Raw genomic sequence first — 25385 nt, forward strand, 5'->3', positions numbered from 1 at the left:
TGTCAAAATTGACAGGAAAAGAAGACTGATCAGCTGGTGTTGCTGCCTGTGTATACCATGGTATGAGTATAGGTAGTATGCAGGCACTGCCACCACCACTGCCTCTGACATTGCTGCCACTGGACTTAGCTCTGTTGCTACTATCACCTAGAATAATCTTTTTATTCTTGTCTTTAATTAACTATTCAAATTTCCTAGTATAATTCATGTCATCCTATATTTGGAATACTTTGGATTCAAAGCTCACCAAATTAGGAATGGTATTCAGATTCTGGGTAGCTTAAAAAGCATAACAAATACACCCAAGAAGAAGGCTGTAGTGAGCGAGCATAACAGTGGAATAAAATGAGGAAATAATTCCTTGACCTTCTAAACCAGTTCTTATTTTCCTTTCATTCTATCTGATAGGTCCCTGTATTAACTTCTGAAATATTTTTCATATCACATGTTTATTAATTAATTAAACTATTAGTAACTAATGATTAGGTACTAATTATATATTTGTGTGATGGTTTTTATACCTGTCTTTAAGCTCCACATGACCTAGTCTATGTTGTTCATAATTGTTTCCATAACACCTATCACAGAATCTGGCCCAGAGATAGTGCTCAGTAATAGTTGTTGAATGAATAAATAATGTTTATGTGTGTGTGTGGTGGGGGGCAAATCATGATAGCTCTGGTGAAAAGGAATTGAAGGGTTTTGAGCTTGAGAATGAAGTGATTCTTTTTTTTGTGGGGGGATGGAATCTTGCTCTGTTGCCCAGGCTGGAGTGCAGTGGCATGATCTCGGCTCACTGCAACCTCTGCATCCCAGATTCAAGCAATTCTGCCTCAACCTCCTGAGTAGCTGGGGCTACAGGTACATGCCACCATGCCCTGCCAATTTTTTGTATTTTAGTAGAGCCAGGGTTTCACCCTTTTGCCCAGGCTGGTCGCGAACTCCTGAGCTCAGGCAATCCACCCACCTTGGCCTCCCAAAGTGCTGAGATTACAGGCGTGAGCCCCTGCACCTGGCCTGAAGTGATTCATTTTTAAAAGATTAGACTGGCTGTTTTGGGATAGGTGGATGAGAGTGAAACAACAGTGGAAGTGGGGAAAACAGCTATGACAGAATTAAGAAAGACTAGGTTGGAGGTCATGGCAATTGAATTAGGATGATGGCAGTTGATACAAATATAGATAGTTTTTGTGATTACTTAAGAGGTAGAATCAATAGGCCTAACTGATTGTATTTGTAGGGGGAAAGAGAAGAAAGTGAAGTGGTTGATTCCCAGGTTTTTGGCTTGAGCAAAAGGATGAATGATATAATCCTTTTCTGAAATAGGAAATACTGAAAAGGATGAGTTTTGAAGGAAGAACTCAAGAATTTAGTTTTGGATCTATTGAGCATAAGCTTTTTTGTTTGTTTTTGTTTTTGTTTTATTAGATACCCAAATAGAGATGTCAAATAGACAACAGGATAAATGAATCTGGAGCTTATGAATGATATGCATTTTTCCCACGTACATATAGGTTGCTGTTAATGCTGTGTGTGAGGGTGAGATGGATTAAGAAGAAAGTATAGCACAAGACCAGGGCCCAGGACTGATCCTTGGGGAGCTCTTACCTTTGGTGGCTAGAGAGAAGAGCATGAAATTACAAGAGAATTGAAGAGCCATTTTTTTGAGAAAATGTAGAAAACCTGAATGATGTAATATTATAAAAGACAAGTGAGGAAAGGCTGTGAAGTATTGAACATGAGTTCAGCATGGGCTTATCAACATGGATATGAATGTTAGACAGTATCAGATGGTTCTAAGAATTGTATAAAGAGAAAGATGATAAAGTAAACTTTGGATTTGGTAACATGGGGGAACCACTGATGACTTTAGCCAAGAGTAATTTTTGGATGTGGTGGGAGGTAGGAAATGGGAGATAGAGTATGTGTATAGTTCTCTCTTTCAAAAAGTCAAACTGAAGGGAAGCCTATGAGTAACGTGGTAACTGAGGAAACTGGTTCCAGGCCAAAATTCTATGTGTGACCAATCAGACATAACCATTGGCAGTTACAGGGTTTTGCCTGGCAGGCCTCATGGCAGAAAGCTGCCCTCCTCATACTGCTACACATACATGGTAAACAGCCAGTGCTTTGCAGTTTTCTGGAGGGAGATGCAGCCAATGACTCAGCCATACCCACCTCCCCACCCCCAGCCCTGTCTATGCTTATCAAAGAGCTTCATGTGGTAACAAAGCAGGTTTACCTAAGCAAGTAATTAACTTGGGAAACGGATATTTACATAGAAGCCACATAAAATAATTACTGATAATTAAGTGCCAGACTATTGGGAGTTTTCTATAAGGGCAGTACATTTGACCTTGATATCCACAGATTTAATATTCTGTCTAGTCAAAGTGATGTGGCCTGTTGTTTGTGACAATTTGTAATTTTTGTGTGGCATGACTTAAAGTCTGTGTTCTGAGAGGATGCTGTGAAGGAGTCATGTAACTTAGCCAATGAATAAAGCCTGCTACCTGCTCAGCACTGTATCTCACAGTGGTTTTGTTTTCTTCTCATGTTAATGTATTGGACAATCCTCATCAAAGGTCTGTGTAGTAATGATGATGTTGACAATAATTAGTAATATTTGCTAAATGCAGTGTGCTGAGCACTTTACATGCATTATTGCATTTTCAACTTGGGACATTTGCAAAGATCCTAGCGCTTACCCATTAAATGTCAGAAAGGACTGTAAGTTTAGAGATTAAGAAATTATTATGAACATAGTCATGGTGAGAGTTTAATTGGTTCTTGTACAATAAATATAAGAATTTGTAGATTTTGAGAGGAAGAGAATATTGTTTTAGGTAGATGAATGGATGAGCAAAATTATGGAGGTGATAATGAACTGGTTTGAGAAGAGTTACATATTGGCAGAAAATTGTTAGTCAGGTAAGGTAGATTATAAAGAGGACAATGACATAGACTTGGGATATGAAGACATTGATGTTAGGGAGAAGGTATTGGAGGACTTTTGGTGGTTAGTGATAGGAGCCAAAACTACATAGATAAAGTGGGGATACATTATTGAGGAGTTCACTATTTCTGTTTGTCTCGTGCATTGTGAACATAACTGTGTTCCTTTTCTCTATTTCACATTCTCCATCTCTAAATTGAATTAATCTATAGCTTAGATAATCACATACCAAAATTACAAAGATTCTATTTGTATTAAATTATGTAGATGATATAAGGGTGAACAAAAATGTAGACAAGGTTTTCAAAGTGAACACTAGAGGTAAAAGGTATGTGCATAAATAATTTATGATTATAGATAACAGGAAAAATGTGAGCTGAATGTAGACCCAGAATAATACACTACTCAATAAAACTGCTGTGAGGATTTTTTTAAAATATTTTAAAAATTGGACTAATATTTTTTTTTCATGGAAGACACTTTAGAAAACATATAAACAATTAGAATGAACAAAAAAAGCACTCATAATTCCACTGTCAAATACTGTTTACTTTTTGGTTTATATCTTTTTAGATAAACACACATGTACCACACTGTACACATGGATGTATAAAACCTACCCTCTTACATTTTGTAACATGCTTTATAAAAAAAAAAAAAAAAACTTACTATAGCACAAGACCATTTTGTGAAAATATATAACTACGTCACAATTTTTAATGGTGATATCGTTTTCTGTTGTGTGGTTATTATATTTTATTTGACAGTTTGCCATTATTGGGCATTTAGTTCTTAGGGTTTTTTTGTATTAAATACAATGGAGTGATTAATATTTTGTGAATGTATCATTGGGATAAACTTAGAGAAGTAGACTGTGAGGCAAAGGCTTTGTGTGTATTATTGAGAATGTTGATACATTCTCCCAATTGCCCTCCAGAAAACCTGTGTTGTTTTCTGCTTCCGCTGGCAGTGCATGAGGATACCTGATTCTCAGCACCTTTGTCAACAGTGGAAACATTATCATTTCTTTTCACCTTTGCTTGTTTGCTAGGTGAAAAATGGCATTTCCTTTTATTTTATGGATCTTTACTGTACACTATAAAATTGTCCTAACTGTATAAATATGTTAGCTATTTATACAGTATTTGTTTTGTGAATATTGTAAGAATTTAATGAGAATGCAAGTGTAAATGACCAGGTTCAGCGCCTGGCATATAGTAGCCTATCAATCAGGGTTAGTGTTTATTGTTACTTGAATCCTCATCACTTTGCTGCCTCCTTCCTAATCATGTTTCCAATTAAGGAGTAAAGGAATATTGTAAAATCTTGTTTTATTCTTGAGGTTATTGTTTTTTAGAATTGACAGTAATAAATTCTCCCTTGACTAAAGTTTGGGAATTGAATTCAATTTTCTAGCTGAGCCTGAACGGTATAGTGTGATCTGCTTAATCTCTCTGAGCTCATTTATCTCATCTATGAAATAGGTATAATAATTACATCTCTTTATGATAAAATCATAAGTGTTAAGTGAGCGGATTATGTAAAGCGCTTGGTACAGCGCCTGACAAACTCTGTTCAGTATTTCCTCACAGGTGGAATCTCTGAGAAGGTCAGTTCACTTAGACAAATACTATGACAATTTAAGTGCTGGGAAGTGCAAAGAGGTCTTTAGGAAATGGCAAATCATTTGACTTGAGCAAGAATCTTGAATTGTAGGCTGAGGAGTTTGATTCATTAAACAAGGAAAGACTTCATTATTATTTCCTAGCACTATTAAATGCTTACTTGATTAAAATTATACCTTAGTTTTCAGTTTCCTGTTGAGTTAAATAGGAGAACAGAAGTTAAACAGAACAACAACAGAAGGAAGAGAAAATCATCAAAAGACTTTAATAATTGAAGACTTGGATAATCAATGTCTGAGTTATTCAAACTTTGCTGTTTTCAGGAAAAATATCCACATGTTGCACTTTTCCCTCAATTTTTTTTTCTCCGCCCAAATGGAGTCTCGCTCTGTCACCCAGGCTGGAGTGCAGTGGCACGATCTCAGCTCACTGCAGCCTCCGCCTCCTGGGTTCAAGCGATTCTCCTGCCTCAGTACCCCGAGTAGCTGGGACTACAGGCATGTGCCACCACACCCAGCTAATTTTTTGTATTTTTAGTTGCTACGGGGTTTCACTGTGTTAGCCAAGATGATCTCTATCTCCTGACCTCATGATCCACCCGTCTCAACCTCCCAAAGTGCTGAGATTACAGGCATGAGCCACTGTGCCTAGCCTTTTCCCTCAGTTTTAACAGCTAAAGACGTAATAGGATATATTTATTACCTTCTATTTGGGATTGTTGACTGTGTTACATATGGGAATATATTGCTTTTATGAAATTATTGGGACATAATTTTATAGCAGAATTTTTGGAAGTAGAAATTGTATTTTAAAATTACATTTAAATTTAGATTATTTATAATTGTAATGTGAATTTGATTGATATTTAAATATTTGTACTTATATTGAAGTACTAGAATGCATGAATTTATTTATGATTAAATAGTGGAGATGAAATATACTAGGTTTATTTCCCCTTATAAAAATTATTTAACCCCAGTTCTGCAAGTGAAATAAACATTGTATAAAATCATCAATGATTTTTAAATCTAAAGATTATTCTTTTCTTATACTCCAGTTTTATTTATAAGGATAAATCAGAAAGAACCTAAATGTCTGAAAATAAGGGGTAAGTTAACTTATTGTACATCTGTATGCAGAATAGTACGCAAACATTAAAATATTATATGCAAGTATATTATTAACACCCAGAAGCTATTTACAATATAAAATAGTGAAAACATTTAAGCTATATAACAAATCAACCATGGTCCCATTTCTATAAGAAAAATAATTGTATTTGTGCATATTCGTAAGAATGTCTGGAGGAAAAAACAAGGACATATTGAAGCTATTATCTTTGGCTAGAAGAATTTCAGGTAACTTATTTTTTCTTCATTAGAACCAGATGTGATTTTGAATTTTTCTACAATAAGCATTTATTATTTGCTGGGTCACTTGTAGCCCATGTGGCACCTTTGTGCATATTATACAAGATGTCTTCTTCCTGTGGATGCATACCAGGATATACTGTTTGGCCAGGGCATATAGCTTTTAGCTTCCACTTGCCCCCTTGATTTTTTTGTTTTTTCATAATGAACAACATGCACAACTGTATGTGATGGACCTAAAAACTTACATTATAAAACTTATTTTTAATTAATTAAAGTTGTATGACCTTTTAGTACATCTTCTCTGGGCAGATCACTCTTCATACTTGAATTCTGCCAGGTCATGCTGGACCTTTGAGCTCTCTCTTCCTGCCTCCTCTCTTCTATGTACTCAGTCTACCCAAATACAATGAATCCTTCAGGATCTAGCTAAAATTACCCTTCTCTTTGAAATCTTTTCCAACCACTCTAACACATCTGGTCATTTTTCCTTTTTATGAACTTTCTTTGAACAAGGTCAAAAGCATGGGTTGAAGTGGGGGGTGATGGTGAATAGCTTGCATCTCACCTGCTAACTCCAGACAGCTGGCCTTGACTCCTTAGTAAAATGTGTTGAGTTGGGCCTGACCTCAGTTGGAAAGAGAGTTGTCATTGATGATGAGTGTTTGTCCTGCATGTGAGAAATACGAGATAGGTAGCATGTATCACATGCCCTTTCACTGCCTGGATTGGACGTTAACTATTTTTTTTTTTTTTTTTTGAGACGGAGTCTCGCTTTGCCGCCCAGGCTGGAGTGCAGTGGCCGGATCTCAGCTCACTGCAAGCTCCACCTCCCGGGTTTACGCCATTCTCCTGCCTCAGCCTCCCGAGTAGCTGGGACTACAGGCGCCCGCCACCTCGCCCGGCTAGTTTTTTTGTATTTTTTAGTAGAGACGGAGTTTCACCATGTTAGCCAGGATGGTCTCGATCTCCTGACCTCGTGATCCGCCCGTCTCGGCCTCCCAAAGTGCTGGGATTACAGGCTTGAGCCACCGCGCCCGGCCAGGACGTTAACTATTTTATATACCATCTTCCCTCAGTATCTGTGGGATATTGATTCCAGGGCCTACTGCACATACCAAAGTCTATGGATTCTTAAGTCCCTGAAATGAAATGGCATAGTATTTGTCTATAATTTATGTTTTTTATCTAGATTACTTATAATACCTAGTACAACTTAAATGTTATGTGAGTGGTTGTTATACTGTATTGTTTAGGGAATAATGTCAAGAATAAAAATCTGTGCATGTTCACTACAGATACACGTTCCCCCCCCACCCCGAATATTTTTGATCTGCGGTTGGTTGACTTCATTGTTGTGGATTCACAGATAGGGAGGACTGACTGTACTAGCCTTGGTTTGACAACACAGTTTTTAGCATCTGAGGCATAGATGCCATATTTCTTCTTGCTTTTTTTCCGTTGATGATGTTTATGTTGTTATTGTTTTTATTATCCCCTCAGAATTTATGGTGGAGCTGAGGGAGCTTAGGAAATAACATTTCTGTTGTACTTCCTTCACCTTGACATTTCAAGTTTGTTTCTGCTATAATTTATCTTGTGTCTAAAAGATCTCTTTTATTGGTTCTTTTACATCAGCTCTACTGATGACAAATTTTTAGTTTTCCTTTTTTGCAACTGTTATCTAGAGCATGACTTCAGAAATACTGAAATCTCTTCTCTTTCCCCTGTAGACCCTTTCTATGAACTCTGTTTATTTGACTGGTTTTAAGTGGCAAAACTGATCCATACCAGCTTAAGTGTCCAGCTTCCCATTGGAATAAGCCAAGTGTGTATCATAAGTTCTTGGCTGTTTAACATATTTAATTTAAACTTGTCCTGACATAGTGGATGCTCACTAACATTTGTCTATAAAACTAAAGGATCTTAAAAAGAAAACAAAACACTTAAATTTTGTTACTATGGTAGACTTATCTGTGCAAATGATTTATAGGTTCTAGAGCTTTTTTTATTACCAATAATAGTCAGATCAAAAACTGCTTGTAAAATGTAAACATCTGAAAATCATCATTCTGAACCATAGTAACATAAGAATATTCATTTAGAGCCGCTAATTTGCAAGGTTTCGCCAATCAAGAGAAAAGTGCTCACTTCAAGAGAAAAGTTAGAATTTAAGAATTCTAACCAAACCTGCGAAGCAGAAACTGAGAATTTCAGGAAGATCTTTGTGGATCAGAGTACTGACATTAAGCATTTTTAAAAATTGGGTTAAAATACAAAAATAGAAATTATTTTTGCTTGCTTTTCCCAACACACTGTACCTTCTTGCAAATAGAACATAAGAATGTGCTTATATCAGGATATCTTTAGTGTTCTATTGGATGCTAGCCAAAATTTATCTATCTGTCTATCCATCCATCCATCCATCCATCCATCCATCCATCCATCCAAGATTTGATATTTGAAAATGAGACTGACTTTCATTTATGGGTATTACAGTTGAAATGGGTTTCAAGGCAATTAAAAAAGCTGAAACTTATATAAAGATTTTTTTTGTTTTGGAAGTAGAGTATAGTCATTTGGTCCATTATTAGGCTGTTATATTGAACCAGTATTTACTGAGTGACTTCTATATTATATGCTGATTATCTTATTAATTTGTGATTTTGAATGTAAGGTGAGAAAAATTTGAGAAATATATAACTGAACAAAGACCATGAGTAAATAGTAGAGCTGAAATTAGAACTCAGCTTTTTCTTAGATTTATATTTTACCAAACTTTTTATTCATCAATGACATTTGATACATAACAAAATTTAATACATGTAAAAATGCTTTCATTATTGTTTGAGATGGAAAATGTAGATTTTTAATAATGTGTGTAGTCAGGCTTTTATAAGCCTTCAGTGACATCATCTAAAAATCCAACTCCTGTAGATTTTGCTTTATGAAAGAAAAAATACAAAACTAACCATGATCTTAGCTCTTATATCCATAGAAAACTGCAGCATACTAATCTTTTAAAACTAAATAATATGTTTAGTTGATGACAAAAAAATCTACTGTACATTTTTATTTCAGCCAGGTGTGGTGGCTCACACCTGTAATTCCAGTTCTTTGGGTGGCTGAGGTGTGAGGACCACTTGAGGCTAGAAGTTCAAAACCAGCTTGGACAACATAGCGAGACCCTATCTATCTCTACAAAAAATAAGAAAAAAACTAGCTGAGTGTGGTGGCACATGCCTGCGGTCATAGCTACTTAGGAGCCTGAGCATGGAGGGCCACTTGGGCCCAGGAGTTAGGGTCTAACTAGATGTTTCTATTGGATTCCAGCCTGGCTGATAGAATGTCTCTTTAAAAAATTTATTATTTTTAATAGTTAACTCCACTTTTCATAATTACTGTATATATACACATTTTTACATGGGATAACATATATTACTGATTATAATTATATTTAATCTTTTATTTACTAAGGACTTATTCAGTGGAATGATACTTTAATGCTACTTCAATTAGTTATGTGATTTATGGTTTATGAGTATTTTATAACTAAACCCTCACTGGAATTTTGGCTTGCTCTTTGAAATGGTTTTGGTTTATATTTATTTTGTTAAGTTTCTACTCATCCCCCCAAAAAAGTCACTTTTCTTGTAGATATCTTTTGTTTCTTAAATTTGTTTTTTAAGTAATCACTTTTATAACTAAATCTATAATAGATTTCGGATTGAGATAATAGGGAATGATGAGAAAAATTGTCATTACTTGACTGGGAAAATCAAGTAATTTAAGTTATTTTCCTAAGCTTATATTTTGACAAATGTAGATGCAAAATATTAATAGTAAAGGAAATTGCCATCATCAGAAAGAATAGTATTTTTTCAAAATAAATATCATTATTAAGTGTGGCTCCTTAACCTGATTGCTCTAGACTACTAAAAATCTGAATGTTCACTTGGTATGATGGATATTGTTTTTCTGTTTTAAGAAAAGGAAAGAAAAGTCAATGACTTTCTAGTAAGACTAGGTCTAAAAAAAATCTTAGTTTTTTGTCTACAAATTTCTTAAGAGGACATAAGCTTTATTATAGCAATAGATTTTAGACTTAGAGTATATTTCTTTTGGAAAAATAATGAAATTTGTTTGTAACAAAGGGAAAGTAATACCTAGTTTTAATTTTTTTCTTGCCCGCCATGGCATGATTGATACATGGCATCTTCTCATGCCTAAGATTGAAACTATCAGGTGCTACCTGGTTTATTTAGGGCAACCTCAGCCTTTACCCAGTTAGTTTTAAAATGTCTGCTTCATACATGTTGAGCCACTGCATTTCCTGCTTTAGAGCCTGGTGTTATGCCAACATTACTATCTGTGCTGCCTCAACTACAAATTGGATGAACAGCCTGTGACACTTTTTCAATATTATTACATTAAACCAAGTGGATTTTGATTGATAACCTAATATTCAACTAATGCAGAACATCAATCATGGCAAGTATATTAATTATTTAATATTGCAGTCTAATTCAGAAATCGATGTGCTGCATGAGGGGAAGGGAAACTCATGGTTCCCAGAAGATTTAAGACAGGGAATGATTAAAAAAAGACCTGCTGTACTCCTGTGTGTTAGTTCGATACAAATCTTTATTCATTTGCCAATAATCTCTTCCCATTTTCCACTTCAGGACCATTTTATCAGTTTTGAGACCTATAATTGAATTAAGTCTGCTTTCAGCACAGGGCAAAAGGAGTTGCACAAATATTGATGAAGTCATGACAGGGACAACCCAAGAGACAGACCACTAAAGAGGACAGATTTTATACCGTTTGTTGTAAGATCCTTCTATCAATGTCTTGGATGTTGCCTCTCTATTTTTTCAAATTCATTAAAACTTTTAGAATCACTTTTAAGACTTTTGTGTTTAAATATCCTCCATCATAATAACATTTCTATAGTTTATTTTTTATCCTCATCTACATTATCCTTCTTTTTAACAGCAACCTGGTATGTTAGGTAAGGCAAGTAAGCCTCACATCATAGGTGGACAATCTGAGATTGAGAAAAGTTGGATTTTACTCAAGCTCACATGACTATTTTGTAGTAGTGTTTAAATTTGAGTGTAGGCACTCTGCTTCTAAAACCAGTATTGTATGTCATACTGTCTTGTGTTGTATTTATGTACTCATGATACTTTACCTGTGTTGTTTTGAGATGGTCATTCTTCCTTATCTTTTTGACCAAAGTAAAAGTAAAGAAAACTGATTTTCATGGAGAACTTGAGTAAACTTAGGTGTCCCAATGTGATATGTTAAGCTTTATGTATATGCAAACCTTCCAGATATAAATGAAAACTTACTGGTTTATCTTTCACTAGACTAGAATATACTTAAGTCTCTGACTCTCATATATGTATATATTACCTAAAATTACCTTCCTTTCATATATACATACATATGTATACATACATAATGCATACATACATATGTATGTATGGGAGTAGGGGACTTAAATGTATTTTGTCATTAAACCGTTAAACTTGCTGCCCCAGCTTTCTTTTGGTTCATATTTGCCTGGAGTTATGGCAAATCTTTTTTTTGGGAAACTCTTCTGAATCGGTTTGTATTGTGTGTCTTTTGTAAATGATACATTGCTGGATTTTGTTTTTTTATCCAATCTGAAAATCTTTTCTGGAATTTCAATTCCAAATGATTATGCGTGAACTTTCTCTGGTTTTCTTTTTAGTTATTGATTACTTAGATTACAATAATTGCTCAATTCTAGGGCATCCTTTACTTGCCTTACCTTGTTGATTCTTCCTGAATTTATTTCCCTTCTTACCTGCATTATATTCCTCAAGACTTCTTTTAAATAATGTCTTATGTGGTGAATTTTTTGAAACCTTGCATGCTGAGAATTTCTTTATATTTATTTGTATTTAAATAATAGTTTATTAGCTATATGTTAATTCTTGGTTCACAGTTCTTTTCCTGTAACACTTTATCTTGAGAGTTATTATTTCTCCATTATCTTCTTGTCTTCACTTTAGTGTTGAGAAATCTAATATCAGTGTTATTCTTCCTTTGTGTAGGGGTCTCCTTTTTCATTCCAGAAGTATTTTGACTTCTCTTAATCCATTATAGTCTTAAATGTCCGTATAATATGCTTTGCTCTGGATTTTTAAGCATCCTTTCCAGCACTCTATGTGCCCTTTCAACCTGAGTTTGAATATTTTTGTATCTGGGAAATCTCTGTCATTATTTCTTCAAATATTTCTTCTCTTTCATTTTTTTTAACCCTCCTTCTAGGATTCTCATTATATAGATGTTAACACTTCTACTCCTGTTCTTAATTCTATCAATTATTTGTCTTGTCTTTTTGCCCCCTCCCTATGCCTTCTACAATAGTTCTTCTACCCAGTTTTCCAGCTTATGAATTCATCCTCTGTCTGTATCTATTGTGTTTTCAATCCATCCTCTGAGTTCTTTATTTCTTTTTTTTTTTTTTTTTTTTTTTTGAGACGGTGTCTCACTCTGTCGCCCAGACTGGAGCACAGTGGCGCGATCTCGGCTCACTGCAAGCTCCGCCTCCCGGGTTCACGCCATTCTCCTGCCTCAGCCTCCGGAGTAGCTGGGACTACAGGCGCCCGCCACCACGCCCGGCTAATTTCTTTTTGTATTTTTAGTAGAGACGGGGTTTCACCGTGTTAGCCAGGATGGTCTCGATCTCCTGACCTCGTGATCCGCCCGCCTCGGCCTCCCAAAGTGCTGGGATTACAGGCTTGAGCCACCGTGCCCGGCCTGAGTTCTTTATTTCAAATGATTATGTTTGTAATACCCACTATCATATATTGGTTCTTTTTCAAAACTTCATTTTCATACTTATATTTCTAAAAATCATCTCTTTGAAGATGTTATTATGTTCACATTCTTGTTCTGTTTTCTCTGGATAAGATTATTATTTTTTTTAATTCTGGTTTATACATCTTACAATTTTCCTTGTGGGTTCATCTATTTTTTCCTAACAGCATTTAGCTGCCTCAGATAGTAATTTTAATCTAAAAGGAGGGGTAAAAATCTAAGATCTGACTTATGCTTCTCCAGGCTAATTTAAAAACTAGAGTGGACCACCTCTAGTGTTCTAGTGTAGCCTCAACTACTTTCCCCATTGTGGCTCCCACACCCTCAAAAACAGTAAAAATAAATAAATAAATAACCACCTACACCCTACACATGTTCGTGCACATACATGCACCTGTGCCTTCCTCCTAATACTACTGTTTTATCTCAGGCAGCAGCTCAGTGTTGCAAATTGCCTTGTTCTTTACATGGGTTGGAGATAGAGTGGGACTGCGTAGTACTGCTCAGAGACCTGAGCTGGTTGCTACTGACTCTGTACCCAAGCTTATCTTGTGATTCAGATGTCATATCCTTAAATATATTGATTCAGTCATTTTGTTGGGTGCCAGAATATAAAAATTAAAAAGATGGAATGCATATCTTCAAGGAGTTTTCACTTCACTGGTGTAAGTAGGAAAGTAAATTGGCATTTATTAAATACTGTGATCAGTTCTGTGATGGGACATGCCCGGAGTGTTATGGAAACATATAGGAAGAATTCATTACATGATTTGTGGGAAAGGGAGGAAGTTTCCCCAATTGAAGAATGGTTTAGGATGAGTCCTGAAGGGTGGATTTTTATTAGATGGGGAAGATTAGAGGAGGCTGGGAGAAAAGGAGCATTTTAGGTAGAGGGAGAAAGTGGTTCATTGGTGAGTGAAACCAGGTTAAACGTAGCTTGTTGTGGCTGCTGTTGTTACTTTTCATGTAATGTAGCATTGACAAGATAACAGAGGGAATAGGTAAACTGCAGTATGGTAAGATATTGTAGATTTTAAGAAGAGAATTGATATGATTAAGTTTACATTTTAGAAAAATTTTGTTGTGTTAATGGAGAATGAATTGACATGGGACAAGGCAGGAACTATTGACATTCAATAAGAGGATATTGCAGCAATTTAGGGAGAAAAGATGAAGGACTGAAATACCATAAAAGCTGTGAAGATAGAAATAGTTAGATCTAATGATAATTAAGGATATTGAATAGCCAGGGCCCTGTGGTTGATTACATTTGGTTACATTTGATGGTGAAGGAAAGGGAATGTGCCAAGAATAATGTCTTGTTTTCTCTCAGCCATGCCATTCAAAACATTTTATAAATATCTTTTAATTTAAAGAATTACTTAGAAACATGGCAAAGCAATAGCCTACATTTTCTTTTTGTTTTAAAGAACAGTTTCTTGTCCTCGTTCTAAAATACAGGTATCTCAGAAAATTAAGTGATTTTCCCTAAGATTGTGGCAGACACAGTTGACAGCAAACCTACCCTGAAATGAGGCTATTTACAGTCTTTGTTTATCCCATTTTGTGTGGACATTAATATGTTTCTTTCAGAATTATTTAACGTGTATGATGATGAGATGCTGCATCAGACCCTCCTGGCACCATTGTATGACATACCTTAACCTTTCTAAAATCTGAAATATTCTGATAAAGCATGTCTAGCCCCAGCTATTTCAGATACTGAAGTATGGACTTATACTTTGAATCTGATCATTTGTGTTCTTTTTATATTGCAATATTATTTTCTAATAAGAACCATTTTGTGACAATGTAGCTGTGGCAGAAAGCGAAGTAGATGTGTATTATATAGCACAGACTCTAAGATAGATTGCCAAGTGAAGGTACAAAACGGGGTGTATAATATGCTTCTATTGTGGATTTCAACAGACATAGAAGGGGGACACACACACACACACACACACACATACACACACACACACGAGTGCATAGAATATCTTCAGAAGGATAAACCAAGATTGAGAACTGGGAGTCAGTGATGGGAGGAAGATTTAATTTTATTTAGTGTGTGTGTGTGCGCACGCACACACACACACATATGTTGCCCTGTTCAGATGTTTCACTATATGTTACTTTTTTGTTTAAATTTTAAGTTATACAAATAACTGTATTTGAATGTTCTTGTGAAAATGTAAAGATTCATTTGACTTCCAGCTCTGATAAATGCATTAATTTTGTAATGATAAAGTATAAAATAATTATTTATATAGATAGTAGCCTTCTCTCACACCTTGCAGTAATTTATTCCTATCATTTGTCAGTACGACTACAGACATTAGAGATTAAATAATGAGTTTCAGAAACCATTAAATATCTAAACATTGAATATATAGTTTTGCAAAGATTGCCAGAAGCAGGAAATACAGAAGAGAATGGCTGAAAATTAGTGCTAATCAGTAGAAATGGGAATTTACTCCTAATATATCAGACTGGGCAGTGAGAGCAAAGGTTGGAAGCCATGAGTACAGTTTTCCAGCAGCAAATCTGAAGGGAATAAAAATGGAGAAATTTGGAAAGATAGTATAGCAAGACAAAGGAAACAGGTAAGTATATCTTTGGCAAAGAAAAAGTAGAAGACAGAAATAGAAAAGAAAGTTGAGACCTCTCAGAGAAGCGAGGAGATGTGGGGAGAAGATTAAACATCATGAATATAATAATGTTGTTTATTGTTGGAGGATTTATATTAATAATTAGTTTCTGCAATGTGGTAGGATTATAATTTTTTGTTAAAAAAGGTAATGCTTGGTACGTATAATGGAACTAAAATACTGCTTGGTCAGAATGAGAAAAGCCGAAGTTCATTTGTCATAAATAAATTGGTACAGATTGAAATCAGAAAAAATTTAACTGTTTGCCACATTCAACAAATCTATATTTAAATTATGTTTGTTACATGTACAGATACTTGTATTTTTAGTTCCATAAGCAGTCTCTTTTACAGTAAAAAGCAGAAATTTAATACTTAAAATATATCATGATATTTGATGTTTATGATTTCTTTGGTGATATTTTCTTTTTTAATATTAAAATGATCTCAGGTCCTGATTTGTAGTGTACATTAAATTCATAAAATTAATGACAGAGAAAATAGGTTAAGATTTAGTTATTTAGCTATGTACTCACTAATGTGTTCTTTATGTGTACATTCTTTTTATAAAAATGTAACCATTGATGGATGGATATTTGAGAAACCAAATAAAATGTGAGTTGTAGAATATGGGTGGTAGAATCTGTAAATTTGAACATTTTCATAATGTTGGAAATAATAATAAACAAAATTTCTAATAGAAAAGCTAGTGTGAAAGGAATAGATACTGTATGAAGAGTAAAATGATGTTTGTGAGTTCTTTATGTTTTTCATTGACTTTGAAAAATCTGAAACTTCTTTTAGTGAAATACCAATTTTGTGGTAAATCTAATATAAGTTATCTGTTCATTTTTGATAAAAATTGTTTTGTCCTTAAAAACAGTGTTATGAACATAATACATATGAAAAATTACAAGGGTTTATAAAACATTTTTGAGGTAAAAAAATTAGAGCAGACAAGGATTTAGCAACTATTTAGAACTTTTATTCTTCTATTTTAGGGAATCTGGAAACATCAAAGCTGGATTAGAACATCTGGTAAGTTCTAATTTTCTCTTGAACATTTGCATCATCTTTGATATCTGCATTCTAAATGAACACGTTTGAATGAGCTTTGAATACCTTGTATTGAGAAAGTCAACCATTTCCCAAAGGGTCAGCTTACTGTTATTATGTGAAGGCACTTACATTTTCATTTCTCTTATCATTTCAAGGGAATTTAAAAATTTTTTAAATTACTTTTTTTTGATGTAGAGATGAAATAAAATGGATGACAATCCTTGGATTGATGCTTGCTTTAATTATAAACAAAAATTGTTTGGTGTAGAATTTTTGGCATATCTTGATCTGATGAAAACAAGCTTGTGTTTTAAGAAAAACACAATCAAATATTGCATGCATAAATGTGGTATGTTTTAGCAATTTAGCAGCTTTGAAAGAAGTGCACAGCTTTGTCTTTCCTCATGTCTTTGCTTTATGAATAATGCATTGGTTTAATCTACATTCAGATTTAGAATATAAAATAATTGAGATGCAAAATTTTTGGTTTAAGTAAACATTTTAGAGAAAAGTGAAATTCAAACTGATTTAGCATTAAAATCTGTTATTGATCAAAAAATTGGAAAACCCATACAATTGTAATATGTCTGAAATTCATTGAGCCCACTGTATTGAGTGTTTATTACAACATTAAGTAGTTCATTTAAACTGAGCATTACAGAGTCATCCTCCAGTTTCTGGTCAGATCCAAATGTTGAATAATTAATGGTACAGATTCTTTTGTAAATACAGTCTAAGTAGTTTTTTAATGCAAGACTTCATTCGTATATCATACTGTAGCTTTGTTAACTATTAATGTACTTTTGTTCTGCTTCCACAAAAGCAAACAGTAGAAAAAGACAGCTTCATTTTGACTTATAGCAGGTTTTTTTTTTTTACAGGAATTTTTGATTTTTCTTTTATAGCTAATGGAAACTGAGGAAACCTAGACTTTTAAAAGTGATCCTAAAAATTAGAGATAATTATTTAAAAGGAGGATATAATAGAAAATTTGAGCTATGTATTTGGGGATTAGAAGTTAGTAAATAACATGCTTATTTTCATCATTAAAAAGTATTTCCTGAACCACCGTTTATCACTTCATAATAGCACATAGATTTAGGACATATGGACATCAGAATAAACATGTTAATCTGTAACATGATTCCAGTATCAGTTAGGGGCTTACAGCAAGGAAGAACAGCTATCATAGTGCCAAAATGAGGTATCTTTTGGGTTTTATTTTTATTTTTTTATTTATTTATTTTTTTGAGATGGAGTCTCACTCTTTCTCCCAGGTTGGTGAGTGGTACGATCTCGGCTCGCTGTAACCTCTGCCTCCCAGGTTCAAGCGATTCTCCTGCCTCAGCTTCCCAGTAGTTGGGATTACAGGTGCCCGTCACCATGCCCAGCTAATTTTTTTGTGTTTTTAGTAGAGATGGGATTTCACCATATTAGCCAGGCTGGTCTCAAACACCTGACCTCAGGTGATCCGCCCGCCTCAGCCTCCCCAAATGCTGGAATTACAGGTGTGAGCCACCTGGCCTGAGGTGTCTTTTATACTTTTGATGTAAATTATTATTTATTAAAAAGACTTTATATTTACTTTGTTCATGTTCTTCAGTAAATAAAAATGGCTTTGACGTTTTACTAGTTTAAATTTCATACTTTTTATACTTACTAGTGGCATCTCATTTTCAGTAACTATTTCACACATTTATATCGTACTCATAATTTTATCTAGCAGTGGTTTTTCTAGCCGTGCCTTGGGCTGCCCGGAAAGCTCTCCAAAGCAGTTGGTACTGCAGACTTCCACTACTCACTTTAACCAAAATAGTTCCACTTTTAGTTATTTTGTAGAGTAAACTTTTGAACTTTTTAATAACATTTCATCTGAAGAAAGAGTACTTTGGCTAAAATTATTTTAAAACTTTGTATAAAACATAGCTACTCATTGAAGAATAATTATATATTAAGTATTCTTCCCTGTTCTTGACACTAAGTTATATTTCATTTTTACTTATGTCATATACCTCAAATATATTTCAAAGTTAAGCATTTTCGGAATAAAGAGCCAGGACTAGCATACAATTAGGGAGTAAGAAGCAGATGACTTGAATGCATTTTATCTTAGTTGTTTGAAAGACTGTAACTTGATGTTGTAATTGACCCACTAACTGTGAACTATTAACAATATTCATCTATCTGTCTGTCTGTTAATCTATCCATTCATCCATCTTGCATTTTACATTAATAATACTCAGTAAAGTCAGTGATGTTATGAAGAATACCTTTATAAACCTTTCTAAAATGGTTCATGCCTAAAATGGAACTAAACTCACAATTTATGGGTTGAGCATTAATGAAACCTGTTCTGTCTAGTACCTGTGGGCACCTGAGGTTTGTGTCTCTCCCTTTCACTGCTGAGCGGATTGTTTAGAGCCTTCTGGCGTATATGTAGCTCTTCTTTGAATTGGCTGTACATCCAAATACAATTAGAAATATATTTTTGAAGAGATCAGTGTTAAAAAATACATGATAAAATTAAAATGAGAAAAGCACCCTGTACATTTGGAATTAATCTCTTTGTATAGCTTTCTTCAGTCTTTATTTTTAAAAAATTATTTACTTAGATTATCATAGAGAATTAGCATTGTTCTAAGGGGGTAAAAGCCAATATACATTTTAATAAGTTAAGAAAAATTACATATATCACTTGTTATACTTGCTACCAGGTAACGTAGTTGCCCTGATTTTGTACTATATGTGTATATGCTCTTCTTGGTATATAGTTAGATGTAACCCTGAAAAGGAGAAAGCAAGTGTGGATCTGTGGAGAAAAGAGTGGAGTAAGTGGACTGTTCCCCTGGAACCTCTTCAAGCACTGATTTCCTTAAGTTTTTTACAATCTCCTAGACCATTGATTCACCTTCTCTGTTTTTTTTTGTTTTTTTTTGGTTTTTGTTTTTTAAAATCATTTATTTCTCTCAATGTTGCCAGGTGATCCTGAGAACTGTCCTAGTATCTCATTTTCCTCAGCTTAAATTTTTTATAATATGCTGTCCAATACCATCTTATTTTTCTTTTCACAAACTCATTCACTACCCATAAAGTCTATACCTCTTTAAAGTTCTAGACTGAGACTTTGAAGGCTGCTGCTCTGTTATCCATTGATGATTCTTGTCTGATGATTGCAAAATATAGATTTTCCAATTCTACTGCTCCCTCCATGTTACAGCCAGCATTCTACAGTAAGGAAGAGCCCACCTCCCTTATTTTATTTATCTATTTATCAGGAGTAAGGACTCATGATTTTAATTTTATTAAATAGGTTATTGTCAATTACTTTCCTTATTTATTTTGATGCTCAGATTGTCCCAGATTTATCAAGAGAGAATCTTTTCATGATGGCTTCTGAGTTCTTATAACAAGTGAGAACCCTGACTCCTGATAACACCGATACAGTTACTCATTTGTTCAGTCATATAATGTACGTAAAATAGTTTTAGAATTGCTACAAGCATACTTTGAGTAAAACAACCCTATTAAAAAGAGTTCAAGATTTATTTGCAGTTCCTTTTCTCCAATGAGTATAGTTATGTTATTTATTTGAAATATAGTTGCATTTATTTGTTTCTGTTTGCATTCAATTTAGGTGTCTTTGTCCCCATTCCTATTGATTTAGTTATGTTTGAACATGTATGATGTTAACATGCTTCCAGAGGTCAAAATTATACACTGTGGTATTCTCAAAGAGGTGTGTCGCTCTCTTTCTTTCTAGCCTGTTCTCCTCTACCCCTTGTAAATAGCCAATTTTATTGACTTCTAGTTTATTGTTAATCCTTTTTTTTTTTTTTTTTGGTAAAACCGTATGTGTGTATATGTTCTTCTTTTTCCTTTTTCTTTCTTTTCTTTTCTTTTTTTTTTTTTTTTTTTTTTTTTTTTGCTTAACAGTGTATCCTGGAAAAATTACTGTGTGTATCATTATATTTATTGTGTTTCTTTATTTAAGGTCTGAGATTTTAGCCTACTTGCATATCTTCCATAGTTGTATAGATGCTGGCAGAAGATATGAGATTCCTGAGTCAGAGGCAAAGTGGTTTATTGCTAACAGCACAATGGGTAGCACATGCTTCATGTGTGTATAGGTTTCTCTTGACCCTTAGGTTCCAAGAAGTAATGCTGCATACTCAGTGGGTTTGTGTCATAGCTCAGTGCCTATAACATTTTTTAAGACTTAAAGAAAATGAGTGAAAACACTGCTTATAGTGTTGTGCTTAATTAGATTTTATAATGAACTTAAGAAAATAATTTTTTAAATTTGATGAATAATCACTTACAGATGAAAGTCCTTCTGATAATGACCCCAGGGTTATGTCTGTTATCACAGAAGGGTTGAAGGAGTGGAGGTGGGTGGTTATTAGATGTTGCTCCTGGCACTTTTTTTTTTTAATGCTGCTCCAAAGTTGTAGAAAGTTGACTCTGAGTTCTTCTTGTTCTATCAAAGGGTGCTGACTCCATGTTTTTTTCTTTTTTCTTCCTTTTTTTTTTTTTTTTTTTTTTTTTTGAGATAGGAATCTTGCTTGGTCTCCCAGGCTGGAGAGCAGTGGTACAATCTCGGCTCACTGCAACCTCCACCTCCCAGGTTCAAGTGGTTCTCCTGTCTCAGCCTCCTGAGTAGCTGGGACTGCAGGCACCTGCCACCATGCCCAGCTGATTTTTATATTTTTACTAGAGACGGGGTTTTACCATGTTGGCCAGGCTGGCCTCAAACTCCTGACCTCAGATGATCCGCCCTCCTTGGCCTCCCAGAGTGCTGGGATTACAGGCATGAGCAACTACGCCTGGCGTCTCCATGTTTCTCCTACCATTATGTTTTAAATTTATGGATAATGTAGTGAGTAGTGATGCTTATTGGACTACTGAATGGGGATTCAAATGTTTACTTTCAGTTGGGGGGTTTAATGAAGTCAACACGTTTTTGTTTTTCCAATTAAGAAAAAAACATAGGAGATGGAGCCTTGCCATTTGATGACAATACCGCTATTATTATTTTGTAAGCAAACTATAAAAATGATGCTATCCTTTTCTCTTGGGAGAAGGATTTAGATCAGAAAATATTAAGTTGAGCTGTATGAAAAATTTTACTTTTTTAGGTCAAAATAGTTTTGTGGGTTGTTTCTGGCTTGAAAGAAGGACAGCTGTGCTGTGCCCCCTTTGGCAAGGAATGAAATGAATTATCCTGATCAGTATGATGTTTCTAAAGCTTCCTTTGTTCTCTTTTCTGAAAGTCAAATAAATAAAAGTGGCTTGTAGTAACTGTACAGAGTGATCTGGGGCAGTGCTTCACCATCTTTAATGTACATTTGAGTCACCTGTGATTCTTGGTTAAAGCACGTTCTGATTCTTTGGGTCTGGGGCACAGTTTGAAATTATGCATTTCAACAAGCTCCTAAGCAAGGTTAATGCTGCTAGTTCAGTGACCACCAGAAAGAAAAATACATTAAAAGGCATTCAATTGAAAGACATGTGTCCAGTGAAGAAGGCCTTCTGAATCTGGTGAAGAATCTAGGTGTTTTCCTTGTATTCATTGAGTATTATTCTGCAACCTGTGAATGATTGGTTGGATGTTCATAAACCCAGGGGAAGGGGTACTCCAAAAAGTTTATAGAGGGGCAAAAAATTCATCTTATCTTGCAAGAGTCATAGACATTTGTTTTAAAATTTTTGGTTTAGATGTTAAGTTGTATTTTTTCAGGACTGGAGTTGGAACCTAGGACTAATAATACCTTGTTAAGCTTTAAGTGGAAAATTAAATGAATGATAATACATCTTTTAGTGAAAAGGGTTACAAGTATTTACAGCTTTAAGTGGGATTTGTTTTCTATTAATAGTTGAACAGCAAAAGAACTCTGGAGCCATACCTATGGGTTTTGTCTCTCCACAGAGGTCTCATTGATGTTTCTTATATTGTATAACATTTGAGAGTGATGACCTACTTGTCCTTGTGGTCAAGTAACACAGTCTGGCCATTTTAAGTGTTGAAAAGCAACCATCATTAATAGTTTGTTTAGCCCATCAGTGGTTTATAAGAATATAGTTCTGCTTGCCAGAAATGTAGGCAGGCCCATTGCTATTAGGTATTCATCAATAACAATCAGGTTCCAATAAAAGCCCTCTCCTTTCTGTTTTAGACTATTTTACATAGGACTTGAAAATCAAACTGCCGTATTTCAGTTTTCAGACTAATAGCTCTATTTAACACAAGCATAAACATAGTTAATGGATTGTTATCATACTTTTGGGAATTCAGTTAATATACAACATGAGCTAGAAAATGCAAAAATAGATTATAAACACTATTCTAAACTTTGGTCTGTGGTATTTTAAATATTTCAGTTTCAGCTTTATATTTTCTTACTGTGTTGTGAAGAAATGTTTTTGACATGTGTCTAAATGAGTTTGAGAATGTATTATCTCAAAATGCACTAATGTTACCCATATACTCAATAAATTTATTAAACACTGATTAAAAATGTTAGCTCATGTCACTATTTAAGGATTTCAGCATAATAGATACCTTTCCTCCCAACATTTTAATTTATTTTTCTCACCTAAGACAATATACATTTGAGGTTTAGGGTAAAACTGCATATTAAAACAGACACTTTCCTCAAACTGTGATCATGAGATGAAACAGCATGAAGTTTTTCTTCTTTCAACAAGACCAATTCCATAAATCTTTCTCTTTCCTTTTAACAGACAGTGTGTCCTGTGAATGTGTGCAAATTAAAATACTTTTAATGTGGATAAAATGTTAATGTCATGTTAATGTCATATTACTGTCATAATTTCTTAGGCAGTTTACAGATCTTAAATCTGAGGACTGGCATATAATCTAGTCATAAACAGTGCCATGTCAAGTGATCCATTTCTCTGATACATTTTGATGAGTTACAAGTTTATTGAAAATTGCTTCTGTAATAAATGATTAATATTGTCCAGTCATTCAAATAGCATGAACTTGGGCCCTTCTCTGCCCTTCCCCAATTCCTCCTTTCACCCTCTAGAGAAAGATCTGTGTGTTTTATTATAAGACACAATGGTTTTTAAAATGGTGAGGAAATGGTGGCAGGCTGACGTTTAAAAAAAAAGGACAAGATGTCATGCAATTTTCATGATATTGTTAATAGTCTCAGAATTATGTTTAATATAGATAACTTTTTTGACTTTTATGCACCTGAGGTTATTAAAGCTTTTAAAAATAAAACTATTCTAAATGCATTAAAGTAACCCCCACTTCCCATTACTTAAGGGTCTAAATATCAGACCTTCTTGAATGTTGTATTCTTATTATTGTTTTTTGTATTAGGGTTCAAAACACTGTAGGCTTGCCTTCATTGCAGGACATCCCATGTGGTACCTAGTTGTTATTTCAGGGGCTTTGTTGGGATCTAACTCAAGTAACTGTAGAGAGAGAACTAGCAACAGGGATAACAGCGTTGCTTTCTGTTTCTCCAGTCAAGGTATTAGGAGTTAAGATGGAGAATGCCTTTGCCACAGTGGTGTCTTTAACCACAGTTATTACCGTTTGCCCCTGAAAAATAGCATCTGTATTTAATTTTAACATACACAGCCTGTTTATTTTAGGAAGAGCACAGCACAAGGAGTCAGAATACTGTGATTTTACTGTACAACCTCTGGAAAGGCACACAGCTGCTCTGTTTCACTTTTTTCATTTTCCCCTTACTTATAGTGTTGTTAAAATAGTGTGTGAAAATTTATCAAAGCATAAGACTTTCTAAAGTATATCAGTATTTTTGTAGAGAAAGAAAAAATTGTAACAGTTCCAGTTAATGTAAGTAGCTTAAGATAGATTAAAAAAAAAATCTTAATTCCAGTATACCCAGAGCGAACTATGAGAACATTTTGTCCTTTATCTGTTTATATCCTTACCTTTTTAAAAACTTCATTATATACTTTTAAATATTATAAAGTACTTTAATACATGTTCATTGTAATATGTCAAAAAACTGATACATTAAAACATAATTATATCTTTTCCTACCTGCCATCAATCTTGTCTTAATAGTTACCACTCATCGCCTGTATCCTTCTCTATTTTCAGGCATATATATGCATGTATTACTTAGCTTTTTGTTAATTTGTAAAAATACAGTTATACTATTTATAGTACTTTACAACTTGGACTTTTTATTTGTTTAGTGCTAGATGTAATATATATACACACGTGAAGCTGGTTTTTGCTGGAATTCTGTCAAAATTTGCAAGTTAATACTACTACTATAGCATTTAAAGCATTTGTAGGGAAAATTTGAGGACCACGAAATTTGTCTTTTATGGCGTCAGCACAGACTCAACTTTCTTTTTACTTTGGTTACCTTAATTATAGTATGTGTAAGAATAGGCTTATGATAAATTTATTATAATCAATACAGGCAAGAATGGGTTACTTTATATAAGAAAATCCTATTTCATAATTGCAAAAAACAAATAAGCAAAGATGATTAGATTAGAAAAGGGGCTTGTGACATCTTTAAAATATTGTTTAGATTTGTTACAGACTAGTATTTTTAAATTTGAAATTTTGACCCAATTCTTTCTGTAACATTTTAATGTAATCTTCAATTTTGTTAGTGACTGTATCATATCATCATATTATAGTACAATTTCTTTCCTTGTTGACTCTACCTTTTAAGTAAATGTTCAGCTTTGTATTTATTTTTTGACTAAATTATTGAGCATCTGCTCTTGCAAATGTGTGTTCATTGACTTGTTTGGAAATCGAAAGACAAGTAAATTGATACCATTATTGTTTAGTAAGTTATCAAAGTTTTTTTGGTTTTTTTTTGTTGTTGTTGTTGTTTAAT

At 34.2% G+C, this 25385-nt stretch overlaps 1 protein-coding gene across 1 annotated transcript in view; it reads left to right on the forward strand.

Annotated features, from left to right (window-relative positions):
- The window catches only part of RSRC1 (arginine and serine rich coiled-coil 1), a 418307-nt gene that overhangs the window by 166774 nt on the left and 226148 nt on the right, over positions 1 to 25385 (forward strand). Inside the window, exon 5 of the mRNA XM_074031315.1 lies at positions 16458 to 16494. Coding sequence (XP_073887416.1) covers positions 16458 to 16494 — 37 coding nt within the window. The remainder of the gene's footprint in view (positions 1 to 16457; positions 16495 to 25385) is intronic.

The sequence above is a fragment of the Macaca fascicularis genome, chromosome 2 (assembly GCF_037993035.2).
Source record: "Macaca fascicularis isolate 582-1 chromosome 2, T2T-MFA8v1.1".
Classification (NCBI taxonomy): domain Eukaryota; kingdom Metazoa; phylum Chordata; class Mammalia; order Primates; family Cercopithecidae; genus Macaca; species Macaca fascicularis.